Below are 24,992 nucleotides of genomic sequence, written 5' to 3'. Positions count from 1 at the left end.
GTGGGAATGAGCGCGCGGGGCGGCGCCCGGCGCATGCGCAGAGCAACAGCTGAGTAGGCCGCGGCGCTGCCCCTCCCGCTGCGCCCCGCTCCTCTCAGCGCCGCCAGAGCCCCGCCAGGCCGCCGCGATGATGATGATGGCGCTGAGCAAAACCTTTGGGCAGAAGCCTGTTAAATTCCAGCTGGAGGAGGACGGCGAGTTTTATATGATCGGCTCCGAGGTGCGGACAATGGCGGGGGCCTGGAGGGGGGGGGGCGAGGCGAGGCTGAGGGATGGGCAGCGCTGAGTGGGAGCAGAGGGCCTTCGCTGCAGTGATAGCGTGGGAAATGTGCGGCTGAAAGGAGCCGGAGCCGCGGGCAGTCGGGCCGTGTGCGCCGTACGAGGCACGTGGAGGAGGAGGAGGGATCGCCTTCCCGTTCCCCGCTGTCTGCTGGTGAGCGCTGCAGGGCAAAGATACAATTAAAAATGGCCTGAAAGATGGTAAGGTCAAAATGAGTCCTGTCTGACGAGGAATGTGAGCCTCTTTGTGGACTATAATCACTCTACAAGCACAGCACCAGTCTAAAAATCTGCTTTCAGAGCCTAGAACTCATCCTGCTGACTAGCAAGCCTTGTGCTGAGGAAGGCAGAACTGCTTTGCGGGTATTCAGCAAGCCTGGAGGAGGCAGAGATCACATCCTGCGTGTTGCAAGGATTTAAAGGACCGGGCAGGGCTGTGGTGTCTGAGCTATCCCAGTGCTGTCTGGGAAAAGGGATGCTGCTGGAGAGCTGGGTATGCAACTGGGTTAAATCCCTACTGTGCACTGTGTTAATATAGCAAAGTCAATGTTAAGTTGTTCAAAAATACACGAAAATTGATTGTTGTCAATGAGTTGGAGTTTGTTATCAAACTAGATTAGGTTGGATGTCAGGGAGAAGTTCTTTACAGAGAAAGTGGTGAGGTGCTGGAACAGCTGCCCAGAGAGGCTGTGGATGCCCCGTCCCTGAAGGTGTTCAAGGCCAGGTTGGATGGAGCCCAGGGCAGCCTGGTTTAGTATTAAATGGGGAGGTTGGTGGCCCTGCATGTGGCAGGGGGTTGGAGATTCATGGTCCTTGAAGTCCCTTCTAACCCTGGCCATTCTGTGATTCTGTGACTGTGATAGTGAAGTAAGTGCTGATAAGAGCTGTGTTTTCTATATTGTGCCAAAAATTGTGCTTTACGATGCCAAACCTGATATATTGTGAAAAACATAAAAAATCCTCTCGGGATTGCTATCATTACAGAGGATTTGTTTCAGCTTCTGATAAGCATTTCTTTAAATGGAATGTGATTCCAGGTCATATCTTTGCTTTTCTTTTTCCAGGTGGGGAACTACCTGCGTATGTTCCGGGGCTCACTGTACAAGAGGTACCCCTCACTCTGGAGACGACTGGCCACAGTGGAAGAAAGGAAGAAGATAGTGGCATCTTCACATGGTAAGAAGATGAGTAAATGTTCCCAGACTAAATGACTGCCTTGAAGAACTGTCTCTGTAGGCTCAGAAGCTTGTGTACCTTTAGGGCTTTGCTAATCGCTTCAGATTGCCTCGGTGATGGAGTGTTCTGCAAAATATGCTGTCCTGGGGTTGGCTGCATTCGTCACAATGCAAAGTCACACCTCAAGATAAACACCGTATTCCAGAAGGGACTTTTATTCTCAGAGGGGTGGTTCTGTCCCTTAGCCCATTGAAAGCCTGCACATGTACTTTACGAATCCCAGAGTTTGTAGTGTGTTTCTACTGATGTTACTGCCACAGTGAGAATACAGCCAGCTTGGTATTATTTCTGATGGGAGACTTCTTATATAAGTACTTATATTCTTTAGCAGTGTAACTTGTTCCTCAGGCTAAGGCATAATAAAGAGAAGCAGTTCATTCTATACTTAAGCCTCCTCCCTCTCATATCCTGCTGACCCATTGCTGTTTTCTTTCTTTTCCAACAGAAAATCAGCGGTCTCACAGTCCCAGAAGATGTAAGTCTGATTTTTGTGTTATTCTTAGCTGTGCTGCAGGAATAATCTCTGCCATGACCTTTAGTGTTATTACAGTATGTATTAACATCTCACCCTCTGATCTCTCCCTGTGGTCTTCCAATTGTGCATCGCCATCACATGCTGAACTTTTCTTTCTCAGCACATTAATGGGTTCTTGGATGCAGATGGTCTGTGCAATTTAGCAAGTTCTGTCCTGATTCTCCCCCTTTTCCAAGTCTTAAGAGTTTGTACTCCGTGGCTTAGCTTTCATTAATATTTGATGTGTCTGCTCAGCCACTCGCTTTTCCACTGAGTGTTACATCTCCAATTCCAACCTTTAAGTCCATTGAGGATTTATAGTTTTCTGGGCTTTTCCTCCCAGAGACTGTGTAACAGATTTTACATCACAGTGGGAGACTGTAGGTGTGCAGAGCTAAACAATGTGATACTATGGGGTAATACAGGGTAGGAATTTTTTTTTTCTCCCCTTATGTAAAAGCACATTACTTATAAGCTTATTTACTATTTAGGAGGACTTGTAAACATTTAAAATGATGTGTTTTCTTTCTAGTCCCACCTGCACTGACAGAGAGGGCTGTTCACTATTCATCTTGTTTATGTCATATGCTGCATAATGCTCTTTCATGTTAATTATTGGCATCTTTCCTGGTAACAGATCATGGATATACAACATTAGCCACCAGTGTGACACTGTTAAAGGCCTCTGAAGTGGAAGAGATCTTGGATGGAAATGATGAGAAATACAAGGCAGTGTCTATCAGCACAGAACCTCCCACCTACCTCAGGTAACCAGTGTTGGTGAGGACCATGAAGTTGCTGGAACGTGTCAGCGTGGACTGGAAGCACTGTCCTGTCCCAATAGAAATCGTATAAACCCCTAAAAGGGCAGCTTGCAGGGGGTGCTTGCAAGTCTGTGTTAGCAGATATTTGCAATGTTGGGCAAATGAAGATCTCCAAATTGTAAGGATTGGGTTGCTGCCCACGTATTACAGGAAGAAAAACATTAGTGTTTGATGATACAGCTCATTTTGCAATTACTTCATTCCAGCTGTAACAGATGTTTTGGAGAACACTCTCTGCACGTACTTTTTGCTGGAGATGTCGCATTTCTCAACAGTCCCTCTGTAAATACAGACAGGAAATTCAAATATGAACCTCATATTTATAGTGGTACACCTGGATCCATGTACGATGGATAGCTGTGAGCTGGAGAATGGACTTCGAAGGAGGGAGTGTGGAATAGGAGTTCTCAGTCCAGCTGTCATTAGGGAGGAGCTCGTAATTTATGGTACTATTCTTAATAATAGTGGCAGTGGGGTTCAGGGCCTGCAGGTTAACACAGTCTCGTTCTCCAGAGAACAGAAGGCGAAGAGGAACAACCAGTGGGTGCCAACACTGCCCAACAGCTCTCATCACCTGGATGCAGTGCCGTGCTCAACAACAATTAACAGAAATCGCATGGGCAGGGACAAGAAGAGGACCTTCCCTCTGTGGTAAGGCAGCTTCCTTCTTCAGAAAACTGGAAACAGTTACAACATGACTCACTGCAGGGGGCTGCTCTAATAGAGAAGCGGTTGCCATAGCCCTGTAACTTTGAGTTGAAGAGTATGTCTAATAACTGGGGAGTTGAAGTATAGGGATTGGTAACAGTAAAAAGCACCTTCCTTCTATGGGAGCCAGATGTATGGTTTTCTATTCCATGTGCTGTATTGTTGCTCTTTGTTGTAGCTTTGATGACCATGACCCAGCAGTCATCCATGAGAACGCATCCCAGCCAGAGGTTCTGGTTCCAATCAGGCTTGACATGGAAATTGATGGGCAGAAACTCAGAGATGCATTTACATGGAACATGAATGGTATGTAGGAGGAGAGTTTCCTGGGGTTAGAGAGATACAGATGCATTCATCACCAAATATGAAGAGAGAACAAGCAGGTCTTTGCCCCATAAAGGAGGAGCTCTAAAGCTCTTGTACTTTGATGTGTCGTTCGGCTCTCATGGCTCTTAGCAGATCCCTGACACTTCCACGGGTTGCAGTAATTCCTGGATGCTGTAATCTGAAAAGTTAGGCCTGTTCTGATCCACTTTATCAGTTCAGCAGCCTAATGGAAATGTCAGCCAAGATTAATACTAAATAGTTAATGTGTATTTAATTAATGAATAGACCATTGCTGCGTTCTTTGTGAAACAAGAAAGTCAAGTCAGTGTGTACATGTGTACAACCCCGGAACAAAGCACTGTTTTAACAGCAAAAGGTGATTCCCTTCTTCAGGCAAAGATCTTAACTTGGGTATTCTGTAAGTGGCAGATATTGGTGGCTGAGAAATAAGTCTTTTTGTTCTTATTGTGTATCAGAAAAGCTGATGACCCCAGAAATGTTCTCAGAGATTCTTTGTGATGACCTGGATTTGAATCCTCTGACCTTTGTCCCTGCTATTGCCTCTGCCATCCGACAACAGATTGAATCGTACCCGACTGACAGCATCCTAGAGGATCAGTCAGACCAACGTGTTATTATTAAGGTAAGGACAGGGGGGCACTGGAATGGGAGCTGAACCATTTGCATTTCTCTTTGTTGGTGTTTTTTTTTTTTTTATGGGGGAAGAATAGTACAAGGACTTCCATCAAAACTAGGAGTTCCTAATTCCAGTCCTGTGTCCAAGTTAGATTTTTGTCCTTGAGAAATGAATGACTGGTTTCTTCCCTTGTCTCCAGCTAAACATCCATGTAGGGAACATCTCCCTTGTAGACCAGTTTGAATGGGACATGTCAGAGAAGGAGAATTCACCAGAGAAGTTTGCCTTGAAGCTGTGCTCAGAGCTTGGCCTGGGTGGGGAGTTTGTCACTACTATTGCCTACAGCATCCGGGGACAGCTGAGCTGGCATCAGAAGACATACGCCTTCAGGTACAAACTGTCATCTTTCTGGATGGGTGTAGATGCATGTTCTAACTTCATGGCTGCTAGCACCAATGAATCTTGAACAGCTGATGCAATGTAGAAAGCTTAATTTGAAACTGGATTGTACCCGCTCTATAGTTCTGAAATTATTTTTCTATAGTAGAAGTGTTTGATTTCTCATGTTCATGTGCCCACTAGTGCATACAACTGTCTTCCTTTTAAACCAGTTTATCAGATGAAAAAGAAGTAGGGTGCAGGTAAAGATTTTTTTATTTCTTGGACATCCTTTTGTATGTTTCATCGACTGGCAATCCCCTAATCTGGAGTCATTTAAAGACCACTCCTTGTGCAAGGTTAGCAGTTCAGGTGGTTTCATTGCTCCCACTGCTTTGGGTGGTTGTCTGTTGTGAAGTGGCAAGTGAGTCACATCACAAGAGGGGGAGGTGTTAGTGGTGAGCTGTAAGAGTCTTTGTATTGCTTGTATGAAATGGATGGGCTCCTCTGGATAGCAGAAATGTTAGTGGTGGGTCTAACCAAAGCACTCTAAACGTGTCTAGTGATGTGTCTGCAGTCAAGCCTTGCTCAGGCCTGGCCCTTTGCTTGTTGCTGGCTGCCTGGTGAAGCAATGAAGCATTTTGATCTAGTGCCTGGTGTCTTTTGTTCTGTAGTACCTCCTGGTGCCTCTCAACCAGCCTGTGTTTTTGCTCAGAGATCTTCTTGTGGTGGGTGTAATACATCCCATGACCAAATATCAATGAAATCAGCTTTTGCCACAGAATGAAAGGCTGTTCTAATTGACAGTGGCAGAATACCTTGTGCCTTCTTCTAATGTCTGCACAGGATGATCCTCAGATACGTTTCTGTCTCATCAGCTCTGTCTGACTTGGGCCAAGGTCTGGCCTTCTGAGCCTTAGCTGACTGACACCACAGCTCTCTACCCTGGCTGAAGTTGAGGTTGATCACAGGCCATTTTCATAGCTGGAATGCAGCAGTGTCAGATTTGAATAATCAGCTTTTCTGACTTGTCTCCTAATAATAATTACTCCCAGTTGTGCTGTGCAGCGTTCCGTGGCAATTTACTGTAGGGATGTTATCCTCCATACGTTGCTGAGTTTGCAGTCTGTTTAGTGTTCCTTAATGTGTGCTGCTGGGTTTTTTGACCTCAGGCCACGGTGACACTTGAGGAAGTTTGAGAGTTCAGCAAGTGATGTATTGCAGAGGTGGGAGAAAGGTGCTGCTGGCGCCGGTTTTGTAGAGGTCAGTTTGAGGAAGCTTGCAGCTAATCCCTAATGTGGTTCACATGGAAGTTAAACTCTTCTCTTGGAGCTAGGGAGTTGACTTCCACCTTGCTATCCCTGACAGTACATTGATATTTGCTGATCTGTGTGGGACCAGATGAAACTGCTAGAGCAGAGGGTACGTGTTGCTGAGAATTGGTGGGAACCTGGAGGGCAGTCAGTGGCAGTGTGATGCTTCTAGTGCTGCCTCTTCTTCCCTGCTGCTGTACATGTGTAGTTTACATGTGTAAAAACATGTATCTGGCCCTGGTTACTGCAGAGCGCTTCCTTTTAGGGGTAGCTCAAATAGGTAGATTTCAGGCCACCTTTAGACTGTTGCAATTTTTTAAGGGGGAGAATTAAAAACAAGGAAGGAAGGCAGAGAGAACGAAGTATGTAGCCATGAACCATTCAGAGGCAAAGAGCACCTAATTTGAGACTTGCTTTTTTTGTCAAAGTACAAACATGCCCTCCTCTTCCCTCTTTTCTTCCTGCAAAGGAGTACTTCTGAAACCTTCCTGTGATTAATGATGTTTGGGTTCTGTGGTTGGTTAGTTCCTGAATTCCCAAACCACAGGAGCGATGGTTGCTCCAAAGTCATTCCGACGATGTAAGGAAAGAGTGCTGTAGATGTATCAAAAGAACCTTAAAATCTCCAGGAATCGAAGATCTGAGAAGTCATGTGCCTCTTAGTCATCAGAGGGAGAGGTGAAACTGTCCTTCAGTTGATGAACTCCAGGACAGTTGTTCCAGCTGGCTTCTCTGCAAAACAAGGGGAGCCTGAGAACCAATGGAAGTGACAGGACTGGTAACTGATGCAGTTGTCGTTATCAGGGTGATGGTGTACTGAACATTTCCTGCCTCGGTGCTGAGATGTTTTTAAGGGCAGCACACAGTGTTTCATACCCAGGCTTTTGCCTTCAAAACCAGAATAACTTGTATGTCTGACAAGTTGCCTTTTGCAGAGGAAGACCCCTCCCTGCCCTCCTGGCTGCACTGCTGTGCCCGTGATGCTGCTGCCAGAGGCTCTGCCCCAGCACAAGCAGTGCAGTGCTCCACTGGGAATGCTGCAGCTGACAGTGCCTTTCACTCATTCTGCCAGCACCTCTTGTTTAAAGGAGGGGGAAGCTGTCCTATGAGGAAGTTTAGGAGATGAGGGAGGATTTTTCATTTTCTCTAATTCTGCCCTACAGAAATGCAGTATCTGAGTTGGCTTGCATTAGCAATGCTCATGAGCTGGCTTTCCGGCCCCTATTTAATTCCAGTGGATGCTCATTGCTGATAGCATGGTCTCAACTTCATTTACCATGCTTAAGTCGGGATCTAGCAGTTAGCCTGGAATTTGCAGCATTTTGTGGCTAAGATGAATTTCCTGGCTTCAAGTGTTGCTTTAGTGGATATCAGCAATACTGGAAGTGGATTTGACCAAAGTTTCCTCCCTGGATCAGATACCAAAGGCATTGGATTCATTTTTCTTTTAACAGCTTTCCTGCAGACTTTGTCTGCTCCCATGGTGCCCACCAGAGTCCCTTCCTGTGAATGAGGTGGCTGAGCATCAGTGCTGGGATCCTGGTGGGGGCACATCCCTGGGATCTGCACACACCTGTGTGAGGGCTCACACACGTTCACACACACATACACATTCACACACACACTTGTGCTGAGCTGCTTTCTAGAATTCAAAGCAAATATTTACATTCTGAGGCTCCTTTGTATTTATGCTGAGCTTCCAGCTCCACCCTCAATGTTTGGAAAGCTACTCCTGTAAAGTTCCTGTTGACTTTTGCTGAAAAGTCACTAGTGAAGGAGTAAACATTGTTGTGCATGTGATAATGCAGCTGTTCAGGGCAGACAGATCTCTGATGAGCAATCTTGTGATCTGTGACAGCCCTGTGTTTCTGTGCTGGGATTAATCACAGTCTGTGGTTACAACAGCAGGTCCTCAAGAAAGAGCTTTTGCCACAGCAGTGGGGAGAAAGTCTTTGTTCCACTGTAGGTTCCCATCTTGTCATGCTCCCTGAAAGCCTGACATGGCTGGGAAGAGCTGCTGGAGCTGCACTAGGCAAGCTACAGCTAGGAAGTAAGAGCTGCAGAATGGCAAAGCTAGGTGAAGAGCCTGTTAACAGTCCCTGCTCAGCTACTGCTCTGGGAGACATCCTCCCCACGTTAATAAACTGATCTGAATGTTGCCTGTGCTTACTCCATTTGAACCCTGACGGCCAAGCACATCATGGCCTTAACAGGAGAGAACTACTGCCAGTCATTTAGATGTCTGTCCTCGCTGGGGGTTGTGGAGTTGGTAACAATTGGTCTCCTTGAGGAGGCAACTGCCCCTGTTCTGGGTGTTCACTGGGGCTGAGTGGGTGCTTAAGCCTGAAACACTTGCAGTGCTGTGCTGTGCTTGTGTCTTGCACCTGGGCGGGAAGCCAGGGGAGCGGACTGTTAGCACTGATGGATGTTGCTTTGACTTCTGCCCTGCTGCTGCAGTGAAAACCCTTTGCCGACTGTGGAAATCGCGATTCGCAACACGGGGGATGCTGACCAGTGGTGCCCTCTTCTGGAAACCCTCACAGATGCCGAGATGGAGAAGAAGATCAGAGACCAGGATAGAAATACAAGGTGCTGCCCCTCGTTCAGTTCTCATTCTGGCCCGTCCCTAAGACAGAACTTAAAAGCTTTAATGTTGGTTTTTTCTCTGCTGAGCGCCGATTGGCAGGATTTCAAACTTGCACGCCACAACAAACTCATAACCCTTTTGCTTCAGGATACTGAACTGTTATCACCTTACTCCACAAATATTTAACTGTCTGCTTTAGCCATATCCTGTTTGAAGCAAAGTTTCCTTTTTTTTTCCCCTTGGACTCTCTGCTTGTGCGGGGGAAGTGTTTCTATAGGAAGGCATTCATCAAAAATATTGGAGTTTCATGCACTGTCATGTGAATTAGCATCCTGCCAGAAGGATTCCTTTTATGTAGGATAAAGTGCTGTTTGATCTAGGCACAGACAAGGTCTCAGCTCCAGCCTGACGAATGTTGACCTGTTTGCTGGCACGTGAGCACTTCTGCCATTGCAGGAGGAGCTCTGCTTGCCATAGAGCCCCACTAAGCAGCGCTCAGCAAGTACTCAGAAACACTTGCTCCTACTTGGTTAAACTGCAGCTGCTTCTGGCAATACAAATGAACTGCTAGTATCTCTCCAGAAGATATGTTGTGGGAACAGTAAGTATGCTGGCTTGGCTCTCTCTTAGGAATATTTTAGTGCTAATTAACAGATTTATAATTGTTCTCAGCTATCACTGTCTGAATAGTTCTCATGAGCAACTGGTTCAGTCTCACTTAATGAGCAAAACTGCCCTAAAAGCTGAAAATGGTGTGTTATAGCACTACAGGTAGGGGCACTCAAGTGACCAAGGATGTTTGGGCAGTAAAAAAAGTATCACAAAGCCATGGTAACCTCACCAAAAGCATTGCTTTTAGTAAGGCTTCACCTGTCTGTAACACAGCACTCACTGTAACTCTCTTTCTCTTCTAGGCGCATGAGACGCTTGGCCAACACTGCTCCAGCCTGGTAAACTCCCTGTTGTGACACTGGTGCTCTTCCTACAGACTCTGTCCCTACTTCTCTCCCCACGTGGATCTAGGATTGGCAGGGGTCTTACTGTCCCTCAGGGACACACATTCCACTTGCCAAGAGTTCCCTGTACTGCTGACTTCTGCCCCATCCCCTCAGCCTAGAGGCCACGTACCAAGAATGCTGCATTAGCACATGATCTAGCTGAGACTTGTGGCAGCTGTTGGAGCCCTTCTATGCCTGTGTGTGGACAGTGTAAAAATACTTTTGTATAGGTGCAACATGCACTACTAGAACAACTTTTTAAATAAAAGGAATGCATACTACTAAGGTAGAGTTCAGTATGTTTGAACACGTAGTGAATCTCACACTTTGTCCTGTTACAGCAGCTGAGTCACTTCTGGGTAGAAGAGTTGACAGGTGATGTTCCTTTGTTTATTTTCTCTTTGTGAAAACTGCAGCTGGAAGATTATAATGTCTGTGCACTCAGTAACTGAGACTGCAGCATCCCTTCAGCACTGGGCTTTGCTTTGGTCATTATTTACTCACACAGCAGCCAGTTACAGTACACAGAAGATCACGCGCTTTGCTTTGGGTGCTAAATTCCCTCAGCACTGCAGTGTCTGGATTTTGCAAACCTAGAAACAATCTGTCTTTTCCTGGGATGTTTAAAAAGCAGAAAATTCATTGAAGTGAGATGAAAAAATTCAAGCTTCCTTAAAAAAAAATCTAATTAGAATCTACCTTGCTCCTGAGGTCCACCGGCTCTTTGACAGAGTTCCTACCTTTCTCTGCCAGGAACTGTCAGTTATTGCAGACAGGGTGGATTTTGCTGGCAGCCTGACACTGCACTCAGAGCTTTATGATAAAGCCAGTAGGTTTTACAATCCCTGCTGATCCACCCACACTGCTTGCACAGTCAGAACTACTTTCTGGCCTTAGTTTGTCATGTTTAGACTTGAGTAATAGCAGAGCTAGTTCTGATTCCAGGGTGGGAGGGAACTTCTTCCAGATGTTAGTACACAGAAACCTCAAATTTGCAATTTAGCAATAATATGATTACAGTCTTAGCCTAGACTCCTGTCCCAGATTGCTATTCCATCCATTTTTTCTTATTACAGGGGTCAAAAGGTTAGTTCTGCACGCATGACAAGTCCATGCAGAACATGTTTTGCTTGTGGATGCAAGGACTGCAGTTCTTTCTAACACTTCAGCCTCTTGTTACAATCAGGCACCTCTTCTGCAAGCAGCCCCTTCAGGGAACACAACCAAAATGCAAACAAAACTGCTGTAGCCTTAAACCTAGCAGTTTGTGCTTAAGTAACCCTAAGCTTTGCAAAAAAGAATGGACAAGTGCACACGAGGATGTGAGCTTCTGTAGCAAGCTTACAAGTACTTTGGCTTCTCCAGATCCAGAGAAGATGTAGGAATTTTCCCTCCAAGAAATGAGAGGCAAGGCTGCAAAGTGCAGGAGTCCAGCTCACAGAAAGATGAGCACAGGCTGCTTTGAGCACGAGGACTATGAGGAACCAGCAAGCAGCAGCTTTCCCACCCTGTAAGCACAGCTCTTCTCTTTAATCTAGTAACCAGCCCCCACTGAGTGCAGCCCTGCTTCTGCGTTCCACAGCTGCAGTTCTGCGTTACCTAAAGACAACACCAGCTCTGCAGGAGTTCATGAACAAAGCACACAGCAGGTGCCTGTCTAATCTGAGGCCACTTGCCCCTAGTACCACTCTGCCTTCTAGAAGATCACTCCATGTATGGTTCTTTCCCTACAGAGAAACAGAAGTGCAGCAAAAATAGTTGAAGTTTTCCATTACTGAGCTGTTTTCATGGGAAGCTTGCAAAGGAGCTGAGTGGGATGGCTGTGGTTCAGCCTTCCATTGCCATAGGGCTTCTGTATCATTCTCATCTGGCTGCTGGTTACTCACACCTCCAGTAGTTTTAGCGGTGGTTTGCAAGCACGTAGCTGAACAGTCAGCCGTTAACTGAGCTATTGTAAGACATGCTGCAGGTCTACTGTAAACATTTTGGAGGTCTAGGAGCACACACGCACTAAAGCTAGCAAGAATGATCAAATTCAGTTACTAAGCTGCTCGTGTTTTATTTCTAAAACTCAGAGGTGGATTCCACAAGTGTGGAATTGCATGGCATGCACAGACTGCCTTTATTACTAGTATCAAGTGCCTCCTTCAGTCACCAACTGAAACAAGCTTCCAACTCCATTCCATGTTCCTTCTGTGGGCCTCCCTTTCTCCATCCATACCTCATCCCCTTCTCACACGCTGCAGGGAGAAGCAGGGGAAGGAAAGCTTCCAACTAGACTAAGTTTTGCCTTGCCACAAGAATAAAAAACATGGAAGCCTGAGCAAGAAACCTGGCAGTTTTGAGCACAGTCCTGAGGAGTGCTGGTGCTTCTGCTCCTGGCAGAAATGGACACGCAACTGAAAAATAAAGACTTTAATGTAAAGACTCTTTGGAAACAACAATGAGAAAGGGTGGGGGACTCAGAGGGAAGGGAGTAGTTGAGCTGCATTCCACTATGGTAGGTTTTTGCCTGGGAGACTTGGCTGTGCTTCACCGTGACAAGGTGCACGACTTGTTTGAAAGCCCACAAAGATGTCTCACAACCGTGAGAGCAGAGAGCATCAGTCTTTGTACAGAGGCCAGAAGTGACTTGCCATGCAGCAAGCCATCAACAGCAAGAGAATGAGTAACCAGTTTCACACCCCATTTGATACTTATCCCCACCAGGCAGCTGAGGAGCCATCACATAACCTCCAGCCCCTCTCCCTAGAACACCTCCACAAGGATTCATCAGTTCTTACGTGCAAAGCTTTGCAGAACCACTTAGTACAAGAGGAAGATGGGTTACCCATACAAACAGTGAAGCATGACACATCAGAATGGCAACTGGTATTATTCCAGTGAGATCTCTGGGGCACAGCGTAAGTCCAGCCAGAAGAGAGGAATCCAGCCACAATGAAGTCCTCTGCTACAGTGGACGCTGCTGCTGGTCTTGGTCTCCAGGTTGGTTTTCGGGATGATCCTCAGGGAGGGGGTTATAGTTTGGATCCTCTTCAGGTGTGTCAAATACCATCTTCCTGGCAAGGGATACATGCATCCCATCAAGCAGGCAGGTTAACAACGTGAGCTGAAGACAAAGAAAACCCCCAGCCCTCCAAGGATGCCCTGACCCTTCACAGGGTTTGGCTGCACAGAACATCCCAAGCCAGAAGGGACCCACAAGGATTACTGAGTCCAACTCCCAGCTCTGCACAGGAATGCCTAAAAATCAAATCATACATCTAAGAGAGTTGACAAACACTTCCTGAGTGCTGGCAGGCTTGGTGCTGTGACCACTGCCCTACTGCACAAGCACTCAGCTCAACATGCAACAACAATACCTCCATCTCGAGGACAGCTTTGATCACTAACATGAAGCAGAACACGTTCTAATTTCTTAAACCACAAAAGTACTTCAGGAAAATAAAATCCTACCTGTATCTGGCACTTCCACAAGAAGGTTCCAGTTCAGCTAGAAAAACTTATGGTACCAGTAGCTGCTCTGTACACACACAGCGTGCTAAGTGCCAGTGCTTCTGCAGCAAAGGCTTCAAGTGTTGAGCACAGAAGCTACAACCACACAGGTGGGTCCTGCGTGGCTTAACACAACGTAGCAGAAGCTCAGCAAGAGTAACAGCCAAAGCCAGGTTACCCCACAGAGCCACAGACCTGTTTGCTATGGAAGAAACACACGTTGGGAAGCAACACTGTAAACCCAAGAATTAAAATCTGCTTTACTTACAGGAAGCTGGGAGTCAAAAGCAACTTCTTTCCTCCAGGCTGGTTGGGAAAGACATCTTCCAAGAAATAATAGATATGACCCACTGCAATTCCTGGGGAGAGATGCCACCAAGGTCAGGCCCAGTTGTGCCTCCTCTGCCTGCTGGACCAGTGCTGCTGGAGCTTAAGCAGGATGAAGCCCTGAGATCACCACAGCACACAGCTCCCATCAGATCCACCTGAGCTGCGTGTCAGCAGCCAGGTTGTTGGCTGTGGTCATGCTTTACATGGGCACAGGGCAGGCAGGGCAGAGCCAGATGCCCAGGAGACCACGCACAGCCCAAGCATCACACTGAGCTCACCACACCCAGCTGCTGCCTCTGGCTAAGATGCAGCAAGATACAAGGTGCTGAGCTGAGCCCCAAGCCTGGCCGGGCAGCAGACTCAGCCAGCTCACATCAAGCCACCCACAGCCTTAAATAAGATGAAAGCAAGACAGCTTCAGCAGAATGAAGAATGCCACGGCTGCAAAGTGCCCCTCTGCCCACCAGCTCTGACTTACCCAGCAAATCAATAATGATGGAGTTGCCCAGGAGCAGGGAGAAGCCCATCAGGACCCAGGGCAAGAAAGGGGCCTGGAAGTTAAGGAGCCCGAAGAAGTTCATGCGGATGTAAGGGTTCCTGCGACTCCACACATACACCAGCATGATGGTGAAAGCCTGGCCCAGGAAAAACAGGCTGGCAAAGAGACCAAATAGCTACAAACTACGGAGTCAAGGAAAAAACCTACTTTCACACCATCTCCAGGCAGCACAGGATGTATGCAGCCAGGAAATTTCAGCTAACTGGCATGAAAGATGCTGCCCATGCCACCAAGTCTTTCCTGAGCTGGTTGAGATGCACCGATGCTCCCCCACACTCTATTTCCATCCATGCACCCTAGAGCAAGACACTGCATGGCACCTACAGTGACCTACAGTGACTGCTCCGTAAGGTCCTTGCTACAACCAAAGGAGACCAGGGAGCTCCGGGCCTTCTCCATCAAGCAACCATCAGAAGGGGCTTTCAGAGAAGGGCCTTCATGGTGTCAGAACCTGTGCTCTAAGGAAGGCATTCCAAAGACGTTTTATGCTTGGGAAGGAGATATTTCTCTTATCCAGGCTACTTCGGTTACTGTAAGACAAACTTAGGACAGGGACACATGGCAGTCTCTTCAGCCATTGGTCAGGTGCAGGGACAGATGGGCTCACAGTGCCCAGCACACTGCTGACCTGCAGGCACCTTGCTCCCTGTGCTCACAGCTCAGCATCCCCCACTTCAGTTCCTTACTCTCTTCACACCTATTGAGCACCCTCAGCCCTACCATTGTCATTGGCTCAGCTGGAGGGCTCCTCACAGAGCTGAGCAAGAGGCTTCCCTTCATGTAGAGCTTTCAGATGCTGTCACTCTGCCCCTGGGATTAGGCAGCCCTTCCCATGCCAGGTGCATCAGCGCTTCGCAGACACAACAAATACCAGAAGCTCTTCCTTTGGCTTGCTTCCACTCCTCCACACACATTGGCTGGGCTCAGGCCAGGCTCCAGCCATCCCAGCCCAGCAGACCCTTCGGGCCCACGGGACACAAGGAGTGCAGGCCCAGGGGCACAGTGAGGCTCCCTGCCTGCAGCCCATGGTGCTGGGATTCCCCAGCCGGCTGACCTGGCCCACAGATCACATGCAGCAGTGTGAGACACAGCTGGCGGATGAGCCCCATGCTACTCAGAGCATCTCAGAAGAGCCCAGAGGGCCTCAGCCTGCTCAAAAGGATACTGTCATGAGAAACCCTCCAAAGAGGAACATGAAGACAAAGTCAGCCGTCCTTCCACGGAAGGAGCCTTCTTCTAGCATGCGGCAGTACCTGTACCTGAGAGCAGGAGAGAAAGGAGGGGTATAGGAAATTAACGGCTGGCTGCCTGATCCCCAGCGAGGCCTCATGAGGAACAGCCAGCTGCAAGTACAGGAGGCAGTTTTACAAGCACCAGAGCAGAATAGAGAGTCTCACACCACTGAGGTAGCTGTGGTGCTGCTACTCATCTGCTGCAGCAGCTTCATCCTCTAGCAGGTGGAACAGCAGAGGCCACGAGCAGGGCCACCACCCACGGAACAGCCCCAGGGTGCTGCGTGACAGGGCAGTGTGGAGGGAGGAGGGACAGGGCGTCACGGCTGAGCCAAAAAGGGAGCAGACAGCCTTACTGAGACCAAAGGATACAGAAATATCATGTTGAAAAAGAAACTGAATCCCAGGGGCCCAAAAAAGAGGAAGTTGGTGATCAGCCTCCATATCTGAAAGAGAAGAGAGAACAGAGGGTAGGCAGGTGGCTCTCTCTGATCATATGGACAGTAGCCCCGTGCAGTGGGGTCAGCCTACCACCACACAGCTGCACCTACACGTGGACCCCCACCCCACACACATTCTACCAGCCCAGATGGGAGAAGATTACTCTGTTTCAGGATGGGACAAGCACAGTTCAGCACCCAGAGTAAGTGTGACTGCTCACTCCACACCACAGCAAAACTATCCCAGCCCCAGCACAGCTGCTAAGGACCTCACCCAGGGATGTAGAGGATGAGGTGGGGTTGATCTATGGAAAAGGGAAAGGCAGGATGGTGTATAGCAAGGGAAGGCCGGGAGGAGAGAGCTACATCCTGCAGTAAGGCGATGCCGGGCTAGCAGGCAGCTCCTATAGTGTCAGAGCAGCCCCTCCGGACGCAATCAGGGCCCCGTGCCCCTGGGCAAGGCCTCACCTGGAGCTTCCTGAAGATGAGGTCGGGGTTGAAGTACAGCTGGAAGGGGGTGATGAACTCCAGCTGCTGAGAGACACAAGCAGGGCAGCTGCCACCACTGCCGCTCGCTAGGCACGCAGCGTCAGCCGCCCCGCACCCTCCCCAGCACAGCACCCCAGTGCCCGCTCCCCCAGCCCTCACCACGGCGGCGGTGGTAAGCACACAGGCCGTGGTGTAGGCGCGCGTCACGGCCGGCATGCCCAGGTACTCCTGCGCCAAGCCCTGGTAGGCCATGGCGCACGGCGACAGCGCCCGGCCGCGCCGCGGGGCCTTTAACAGCACCCCCGCGAGCCGCTGAAGCCACGCCCCCGCCAGCTGCGCTAGGCCAATCCTGACGCAACGGGCGGCGAGGATTGGCCAATCGGAGCGCGCCTCATGCCCTCGGCCTCCAACCCGGAACGGACCCGCTGCGGACGGTGACGGGCCGAGAGGGGGAGCGCCCTGGGGTTCCGCCCCCTGGAGGCGGGGCGAGCGAGGGACGCCGGAGGAGGTGGGGCGGTGCGATTGGCTGATGGCTGAGGGAAGGCGGGGCAGAGGGTCACGCCCCCAAAGAGGTGGCCAATCACGGGGAGAGAAGGGGACAACAGGGGGCGGGGCGGAGGCTCGCTGTGCACGTGGCTCTGTGCGGGGCTGCGCTGCCTGGTGTGCGAGTGCCCAGGCCGTGCCCAGCCGGGCGGTACGCACTGCGCACCTGCTCTCTCCCCCTTCAGCCGCAGGGCTGCTGCCTTGAAAGCACAGCCTTCCCCGCTGCTAGCCGGCTCCTTCCTCTCCGGTTCACTCTGCAGCCAGCAAATGACACGTGCACCAACATTCAGAGGCTTTGGGGTTTCAGGAATTCATGCTCATGATTCCATCTCTTATTGCTTGTAGCACTGAGGTGCTTCCCTAAACTGTGAGAGGTCACACCAGGCAGCACAAGGTGCCTGCTCTCCATGAGGCTGTGCCAGGTGTACGCAGAGCCTGAAAGCATGATCTGATAAAGGTCTAAACAAACCCACCGTCCCCCAGTCCTGAGCTTGTGGTGCTTTCCAGAGCTGCACGCCGTGCTGAGGAGCCAGGTCTAATTTTACAGCCACCCTGGTTGCAGGCAGAGGAAGGGGCCTGGTAGTGGTTTTCTGTAGGAGAAGGTTAAATTGTCACCAGGTTTTTAGTGAGCCCTGAGATTCCTCTTTAAGCCCTCAGTCAATGGGAAGTGAAATCATTAGCAGAGGAAGGAGTCCTTGTGTTTTCCACTGCATCCACTCTGACTGCTGTTTGATGGGGGACAAAACACAGGTGGAAGGTGAGGGGACAGTGAGGTTAAAGCAACACAGAGTGGGAGAGAGGAAAAGATGAGGGCACTGGGGTACGGGTTCCTGAGTGCTCAGGTACTGAGACCAGCACTGCTGGCATGAGCTGCACTGGAGACCCTGAGAGTGGAGCCCAGGGGATGCTAAAACTGCAGCTGAGTCAAAAAAAACCCTCAGCTGGAAAGGCCAAGGAGGGAAAGAGAGTTCCTGACTGGGGCTGGGGGCTCTGCTAAGCGCTGCTTGGATCCACATGGCTGTTTCAGCCCCAAAGCCCCACTGCCACAGCTTTGTGTGTCAGCGTTGTGCAGGCACAGCCCCCGCAGAAGGACAGCTGCAACTGAGTAACAGAACTGAGAGTGAATAAATGGATGATGAAAGAAGTATATGAGTAAATATCTGCTCATTTGGATGGGAGATTAGAGATTTCCTATCTGCTCCCACAGTCAGAAGCTGAGTTCAAGCACTGTGACTCCTGCCCCTACCTTGCTTGAACCAAGACTGGAGACAAACATTTGGAGCCCATTTGCTGGAAGGTCAGCATTCTGGAGCCCAGCCTCACTAGCTACAAGGAGATGAGAATCCAAATGATCAATCCTAATTATTCCATGTGCAAATTGGACATCACATGAAAGGCAAAAAAATGTCATCACATTATCATTTTCTTTCTTTTCCCTTGTTTGCCAGCCAAATTTTGAGAACTCTACTTCTCCAGGCTTATGCTTAAGGCTTTCTTTTTATAGGAATCAAGCGGGAAAGCAGTGAAATGCATCCAGAAACTCCCCCTTCAGCATGGGAAGAGGCCAGACAAACCTGTGACCCCTCCAGTTCCCAGGCAGCTTTCTGCCCATGATCTCACTTCCTATGGAGAGCAGCCAAGCTGACTTCATGCATTACAGCACGCCCAGGGGCAGCTCAGTCTGCATTGCAATCCTTGTCACATTTTATGTTCTTTGGGAATTATGTCCTTCCGTCACTTCACATCAGCTCAGCCACACAGCACTCATTATATACCTTTGTAGGGATGCTGGCAGAGCTTCTTCTAGAAAACCACGGAATCCAGTTAAAACCCACAAAAAAGCCAAAGCCAATCTCTTTGTCTCAGCTGCAAGACAGTAGGACGGACAGAACAGGAATGCTGCTCAGGAGCCGCTTTGCTGATCTCCTCCTGCCTGGTCCTGCTGTCCTTCCCCTGCCCAGGGACCAAAGCTGATGGGTGCAGGTGCTGCCAGCAGTGGTCTGATGCCCACACTTTTGGGTGGGCTCTGATAAATGTCTATCTGGGGGCTCCTGGAACTGCCAGAAGAACAAATTGCCAGATCTCCACCTGTACTTTTGTTCAGGTCACTCACAGGAAGAACTGAAGTGCACTGGTACCAGAGGTAACACAAGCACTGCTACCAGTTCTGCACATGCAGGTATAGCAGCAGTAACCTGTGGCACCATAAACTTCTGTGATCTACAAACCAGCTCACAAGGAAATAGTCCTGGAGGGGAGGAATTCATGTGTGTTGCAAACCCATCACTGCAAATTCATCTGCTCTTCGATTTAAGTACACGTGTACTGAAAGGGAACTGTGAAGGCACAGGGTCAGACAAACATTGTTACCTCTGGTTTTGTTCTCTGCCTTCACGGGGGATTTTAAGGCATGTGCAAGCATTTGCCTGGGGTCACAGGTGAGTTTAACTCCACAACAGAAACACAGCAGCTTCCTGTTTCTTTTCTGCAAACCGAAATAGCAAGGAGTCTGAAAACAAAGAAGAAAGCTCCCCATGAGTTAAGCAATTCACAGACCTCGAGGAGGCACATGAGCAAAGATAAATGGGCTGTCGCAGAGTTCATCTCCTTTGTTTGTAGTAAATTATTGTGTGTAATTCGTGTTTCCTGTCCATAAAAGCCAGAGGAACTTGAAGACATGGAATCTGTTCTAATTTACTAAAGACAAAAACAATTCCTCTCAAGTCCATCTGGAACTTGTTTTTATCATAATTGTTTTAGGCTCAGTAACGAGTTCAAGATCTAACTGCCCTCCCTAATTGTTTCAAGAATAAACAGATGCTCTATTTAAAGGCGTCAGCTCCCCTTTGCCCAGCACAGCAATTGCTGGGGTTGCAGGATGAAAGGAGTGTTGCACCAGGTCAGCACAGACCCCATTGAGCAGCAGCCCTCTGATGGGGCCATTCATGCCACCAGCAGTGCTGGGGCAAGAGAACAGCCCCTAACCCTATATGCAGAGTGTCCAGTTGGTGAGGTGTGCCCTCTGCTCTCTCCTGCCATTAGCAGGCTGTTTGTAGCTCCATTTGATGACCTACTGGTGGATGGCAGTGGCACACCCCTCCAGCTGAGCTGCATGGTGTGCAGCAGGACTGTGTTCACCCCAAGCCCTTGGCCAGACCAGCTCTCCATCCTGCTGCACAGCCCCAGTTCTCTGCTTTGTTTGGAACCCGGGACGAACTCACGCTGCCTGCCCATCACATGAGGGGAGTGAGCTGTCTGTGAGGTCTCACTCACCCCAGTGCCCCCCAGCACGTGCTGTGCCAGCCCTGTGCAAGGCACACATCTGTGTGAGTGGGAGAGTAATCACACGAGGAACGTGTTCAGAAAGGCACAGGGCACTGGAAAGGGAACTGCTGCTCTCAGACTCCATCCTTGCCGTATGGATGATGGGTATCAAGAGCCCCAGACCCACTGCAAATCAGTCACAAAGTAACTCTGCTCCAGTTCTGGAAACTCCACTGCATGGGCTCACAGCCCATCGATAAGCTGTGTAACCATAACTGCCCCAGGCACTTGAGTCTTGTGTCTATCACACATCAGCTAAGTCTACAGTTTGAGGGCTGAAGTCAGGGGAAGATGAATCATACAGAACTGGATGTTTGGTTGTTGGTGGTATTTTGTTTGCTTGTTTGTTAGAAAGAAACTAAGAATAGCACTTACTGCTCAACCCTCCAAGGACAAGTGGGTTGCACGGGGTTTGTGGTAAATCAAAGTTCATGTTGTTTTTACTCTTATGGGTTTTAGTTCAGAGATACAACCGCTTCTGGCATATCATGAGAAAGACAATCTTACCTAAACCTCCTCGAGCAGAGTCTGGTCACATATCCAAATAAAGGCCCTCTTCTAAACCAGATTCTGATTATGAATTGAAGGCATCGAGAGGAAACCACTGTCTCTTAGCACGGTTATTTTCTCCCAGTGCTTCATCACTCCTGTTAAGTTCTGCCTTGTGATCTGTTCTCTGCACCACAGGTCACCTCCCACAGCTGTCGCGGGGGAACATCATTCGAGGGCACTCATTTTGTAACATTCATTTCATAACCACTGTGGCCAGTTGGCTACAAGAACGTCAGGCAACACTTGTTTCCTATAAAAGAAGGTCTACTTTCAGCTGCAGAAATGCAGCACATACACCCGGGTCTGCTGTCAGCTGCTGAAGGCATCAGAAAGAGCATTTGCACTTTGGAGCCAGGGCTGTACCTGTGTCCTAGTCCAGGTGGCTCTCAGTTAGCTGGGAACAAAAAGCCCTACGTGATATGAGCGCTAAATAAGATATCAGGATGAATCTGACACTGTGACATCAGACAGGACCATCCAGCACCATTTGTTGCCACGTGGCATCACAAAGGATCCTCTCCTGCACTCAGGGATGGAGGTTTTGTTCTGCAGTTTGCTCTCTCTGGCCCTCGGATTACTCACTTTCAACTAAGCCCCTGTGTCAGAATATGATACAAAGAACAAAAGCTCAGCTACAGCCTGACCTACTGCTCACCAGAGATTGAGAAAATGCAATTCGATTACTAGTAGTATTTTGGCATTCCTGGGTTTTCCCAGAGAACCTCTGTTGCTTATCAGGAGGATGAAAACACCAAGCACTGACCCAACACACAGGAGACAGAGCTGCTCTTCTGACACACAGAAATGCCTGCTTGCAGGTGAGCACCACAGACCCCCCAGCACCCGTGTGTCCCCTCGGAGCCAGAGAGTTGCCCAGTGACTGTGTGTCCCTGCCCCCCAAAACTGCAACAAAGCCCATTTCCTGAAGTTGTCATACAGTGTTTTTAACTCACAGAAATTGTCAGGGTGGTCCTTACAGGAAAGGCAGAACGTCTGACAGAAACAGCTGGGTGAGACCCAACACCCAGCCAGGGAACAGCTCCAGGTCAGCCCTGCGGTTACAGAGCAGGGTATGTAGGGAGAATGCATTCTGTAGATCCAAGCTGCATTAATAGAAACAGCCCCTCTTCTCCTCTCACAGTGTGCCTGCAGCTGGTCCAGAGGACCCAGGGTGAGACCCCTGCCATGCAGGAACCTTTCAGTGCTGGGCAGAGCAAAGGGTGTGCTTAGAGGCTCCTAACAGCAGGATTCTGCTTGCTCCTGCAGTCAGACCATTGCAAGCACAGAGATGCCATCACATCTCCATGTAACAGTTGTCCCATACTTGTGGCATCATGTTTAACCTAACTATGACAAGCTGAGATCACCAAGAAGATATTTGAGGAAAGAGGGAGGTAAGCAGTGCTGGGGAGCTGCTTCTCCTTCCAGGAGTCGTGTAGCTGCAGCATGGCACTTCATGCTAGTGACACAGGCTGGAGATTCTTCACCCACATCAGCTGTGACACGATGAGAACTCATCCTGAAGGCTGAGCATTGGTGATACTGTGATCTTCAAAGGCATGGCAGGAATCCAGTCGGCAACGCAAGCAGTGCGAGCACCAGTCAGTATCACAGCACGATGCATACAGGTGTGATGGAGGGGAAAGAAAAGCATCCATTCACACACACATCGAGGTTGCTGCTGGAAAAGGCAGAGAGCTCCAGGAGCTCCCAGCCGGGCTGCACTGCGAGCCACAGCAGCGAGCATCCCGTGCTGCTCCTGCCGCTCAGCGGCTGAAGGCGGAGCAGCACTCAGTGCCACCGCGTCCGGAAGGAGAAGCTTTTGCAGAACGGGTCGGCAGCAACAGCTGATATAAAGAGGGGTTTAAAAACAGTTGCACCTGTTCTGAATACTTGGAAGTGTACGGAATGTATTGTACAGAAAGACGCAAGCCATTGCTGTCACTGCTTCCAGGCCATCTTCAGCCGCTCGCACGGGACAAGGAAGCATTTCTGGAACAAGGGCTGGCCTCGTTACACAGAGCCCATCAGATCTGCCCTGCAGAAGTGATGGGTGGTGCAGGAAGGGAGCAAAGCTGCCATCCTAGTGAAAGATAAACCAGAAGACAAAGATGAAAGGTCATGGAAGAAGTCGCCATTGCTGTGCAAAAAACAAAAACAACCACCAAAAACCACCTTTTCTACTTGTTAGAATTTAGCTGGAGCCTCCCAGAGGTAACAAGAGAGCCTCTACTGCACAAAGGCATTTAATTGTTAACCAAGGTTTTGAAACAGAACGGAATTTCAATTTTGCATTCCAGGGGTGTGTCATAAATCCATTGTATGAGGACCTCTATGCCTCTGTGATCAACTGTGAAGCTCTATTGGTTCCTTGGTTGGTACCTCTCACAGCACAAAACCACATACACTCCTTGGTACCAGCTGCCCTCAGAGCTTAGGAATTTGGGCAGCTCTGGATCCTGCAGAATAATTTCCCCAGACTGTCATGTATTTGAAAGAAAGTTAATGGAACTGTATTGCTAATGAATATGTAGTCCCATTTAGAGAATGTAAATCAGCTGGCAAGACACTTACCAAGTCAAGTGTGTTATCCTAATGTAATAGGTGACTCAATACACAGAATCACAGAACGGTCTGGGTTGGAAGGAACCCTTAAGATCATCTTGTTCCACCACCCCTGCTACAGGCAGGGACACCTCCCTCTACACCAGGTTGCTCACAGCCCCATCCAGCTTGGCCTTGAATGCTTCCAGGGAGGGACCATCCACAGCCGTTTCGTGCAACCTGTTCCAGTTTCTCACCACCCTCACAGTAAAGAATTTCTTCCTTTATCTAAGCAGCCTGTTCCTGCTTCCGCTCTCTATAGTCTTTCTTTTCGAGCTAAATAAGTCCAGGAGCTTCTTGTTGATCCATGGAGGCTTCCTGGCATTCTTGCCTTCTTTTCTCTCAGGATGCACTGCTTCTGGGCTTGGAGCAGATGGTCCTTGAATACCAGCCAGCTTTCTTAGGCACCTCTTCCCTCCAGGCATTTCTCTCATATCACCCTGCCAAGCAGTTCCCTGAAGAGTTCAAAGTCTGCTCTCCTGAGTGGCAAGCTTGCTGTGCACCTTCTTTAACATCCTGAGGATTTTGAACACCACAACCAAGAATGTCCTTGAGCTTCACATTACTCACCAGTCCCTCCTCATTGGTGAGGACAAGGCTCAGCACAGCTCCTTTTCTCATGGGTTCCCATGCAGCCTGCAAGAGGAAGTTATCATCAACACGTTTCAGGAACCTCTGATTTCTGGTGCAGTGCTCTGCTGTCCCTTTGACAGATACAGGGGTGGCTGAAGGCTCCTGTGATGACCACGTTTTGTGAATGTGGAGCAGCTACTATTAATTTGTAGATGGTCTCTTCTACTTGGTTTTCCTGATCAGGCAGCCTGTAGCAGACCCCCACTACAATGTCTCCTTTCCCCTGCCTTCCCTTTAACCTGAACCCATGCATGCATATGCCTGCAACTCGCCCTGCTTGCTCCCCATGCTCTCTGCACTGTGTACAGGCACTTGAGTTGGACTCCATTGAGGCTGATTTACCAATCAGAATTCCCTTATCCTGAGCCTTAAGAGCTGCCTTACTGGCCCATGATCCTCATTGTCAGCCTCAAAGTGCAATGATTTTAAGATTCCCACCTTCAGCAACTCTAGTTTAAAGCTCACCTGACTGAATTGGAAAACTTGCTGCCAAAGATGGTCTTTCCCTTGTCTGACAGATAAACTCCATCCTCCCCAAGAAGATGAGATGCCCCAAAATCAGTTCCATGACATAAGAAGCCAAAGCCCCATTCACAACACCACTCCCTCAGCCATTTATTGATGTTAATTCTGTCAGCCCTTTCTCTCCCCATTCCCCAAACCTGGAGAACTGACCAGACAACCCGTGTTCCCTGAGCTCTTCACTGTACCTCAGGCTTTGAGGCAGGCTTTTCACTCTTGCTAGTCTTTCTGGTGGCAATTTGCCATTTCTCATCGCTGTTCATTTCCCCTCCAACCAGATATTCACTAGTAGAGCTCAGGGCTGTTTAGCCCTATGGGTTCAGCGCAGACTACACGTGAATCTGGCTGACCACGGTCTGCACAGATGCCCCTTCCTTTAGAAGCTCCGAACGGAGGCGCCGAAGCACCCAGCGCAGCTCCACCCGACAAATGAGCGGCAGTTCCGGCTTTCGGGCGTTTAAATCTGCC

The 24,992-nt window shown here is 49.1% G+C and overlaps 2 protein-coding genes and 1 long non-coding RNA gene across 5 annotated transcripts; 1 reads left to right on the top strand and 2 right to left on the bottom strand.

Annotated features, from left to right (window-relative positions):
* The first annotated feature begins 8 nt into the window (after positions 1-8).
* SMARCB1 (SWI/SNF related, matrix associated, actin dependent regulator of chromatin, subfamily b, member 1) lies at positions 9-10,086 on the top strand. The gene is made up of 10 exons (XM_048964004.1): positions 9-220; positions 1,344-1,455; positions 1,961-1,990; positions 2,667-2,796; positions 3,367-3,504; positions 3,740-3,867; positions 4,365-4,531; positions 4,725-4,915; positions 8,674-8,805; positions 9,718-10,086. The coding sequence occupies exons 1-10, from the start codon at positions 128-130 to the stop codon at positions 9,755-9,757; spliced, it is 1,161 nt and encodes a 386-aa protein (XP_048819961.1). The 5' UTR covers positions 9-127; the 3' UTR covers positions 9,758-10,086.
* Positions 10,087-12,201: 2,115 nt separating this feature from the next.
* Positions 12,202-16,671, bottom strand: LOC125701659 (derlin-2-like). 3 transcript variants are annotated; one of them, XM_048964007.1, is made up of 7 exons: positions 16,506-16,671; positions 16,326-16,391; positions 15,790-15,863; positions 15,351-15,444; positions 14,105-14,300; positions 13,565-13,655; positions 12,202-12,856 (listed from the first exon to the last, which is right to left on the bottom strand). In XM_048964007.1, exons 1-7 carry the CDS (start codon positions 16,596-16,598, stop codon positions 12,676-12,678), a joined length of 795 nt encoding a protein of 264 aa, XP_048819964.1. In that variant the 5' UTR covers positions 16,599-16,671; the 3' UTR covers positions 12,202-12,675. The 3 variants fall into 3 exon arrangements, with proteins under 3 accessions (XP_048819964.1, XP_048819963.1, XP_048819962.1); XM_048964006.1 differs by having other exon boundaries at positions 12,202-12,860; positions 16,326-16,388; positions 16,506-16,669; XM_048964005.1 differs by having other exon boundaries at positions 12,202-12,860; positions 16,506-16,668.
* A 5,840-nt stretch (positions 16,672-22,511) lies between these two features.
* Positions 22,512-24,929, bottom strand: LOC125701751 (uncharacterized). The gene is made up of 3 exons (XR_007380351.1): positions 24,713-24,929; positions 23,340-24,005; positions 22,512-22,848 (listed from the first exon to the last, which is right to left on the bottom strand). It is a non-coding gene; the product is annotated as an uncharacterized LOC125701751 (long non-coding RNA).
* Between the last annotated feature and the right edge of the window lie 63 nt (positions 24,930-24,992).

Source organism: Lagopus muta, chromosome 17 (genome assembly GCF_023343835.1).
Source record: "Lagopus muta isolate bLagMut1 chromosome 17, bLagMut1 primary, whole genome shotgun sequence".
In the NCBI taxonomy this organism is placed as follows: Eukaryota; Metazoa; Chordata; class Aves; order Galliformes; family Phasianidae; genus Lagopus; species Lagopus muta.
This window is presented reverse-complemented; position numbering and strand designations above follow the sequence as displayed.

What these genes read in the sequence shown, in the direction of transcription:
- SMARCB1 (XM_048964004.1), top strand. Translation starts at nt 128, where the DNA reads ATGATGATGATGGCGCTGAGCAAAACCTTTGGGCAGAAGCCTGTTAAA. An exon ending in TTTATATGATCGGCTCCGAG is followed by an intron (nt 221 to 1,343) that starts GTGCGGACAATG and finishes TTCTTTTTCCAG; the next exon opens with GTGGGGAACTACCTGCGTAT. An exon ending in GAACCTCCCACCTACCTCAG is followed by an intron (nt 2,797 to 3,366) that starts GTAACCAGTGTT and finishes CTCGTTCTCCAG; the next exon opens with AGAACAGAAGGCGAAGAGGA.
- LOC125701659 (XM_048964007.1), bottom strand. Translation starts at nt 16,598, where the DNA reads ATGGCCTACCAGGGCTTGGCGCAGGAGTACCTGGGCATGCCGGCCGTG. An exon ending in TGCTTACCACCGCCGCCGTG is followed by an intron (nt 16,392 to 16,505) that starts GTGAGGGCTGGG and finishes TGTGTCTCTCAG; the next exon opens with CAGCTGGAGTTCATCACCCC. An exon ending in CTTTTGACTCCCAGCTTCCT is followed by an intron (nt 12,857 to 13,564) that starts GTAAGTAAAGCA and finishes CTTGCCAGGAAG; the next exon opens with ATGGTATTTGACACACCTGA.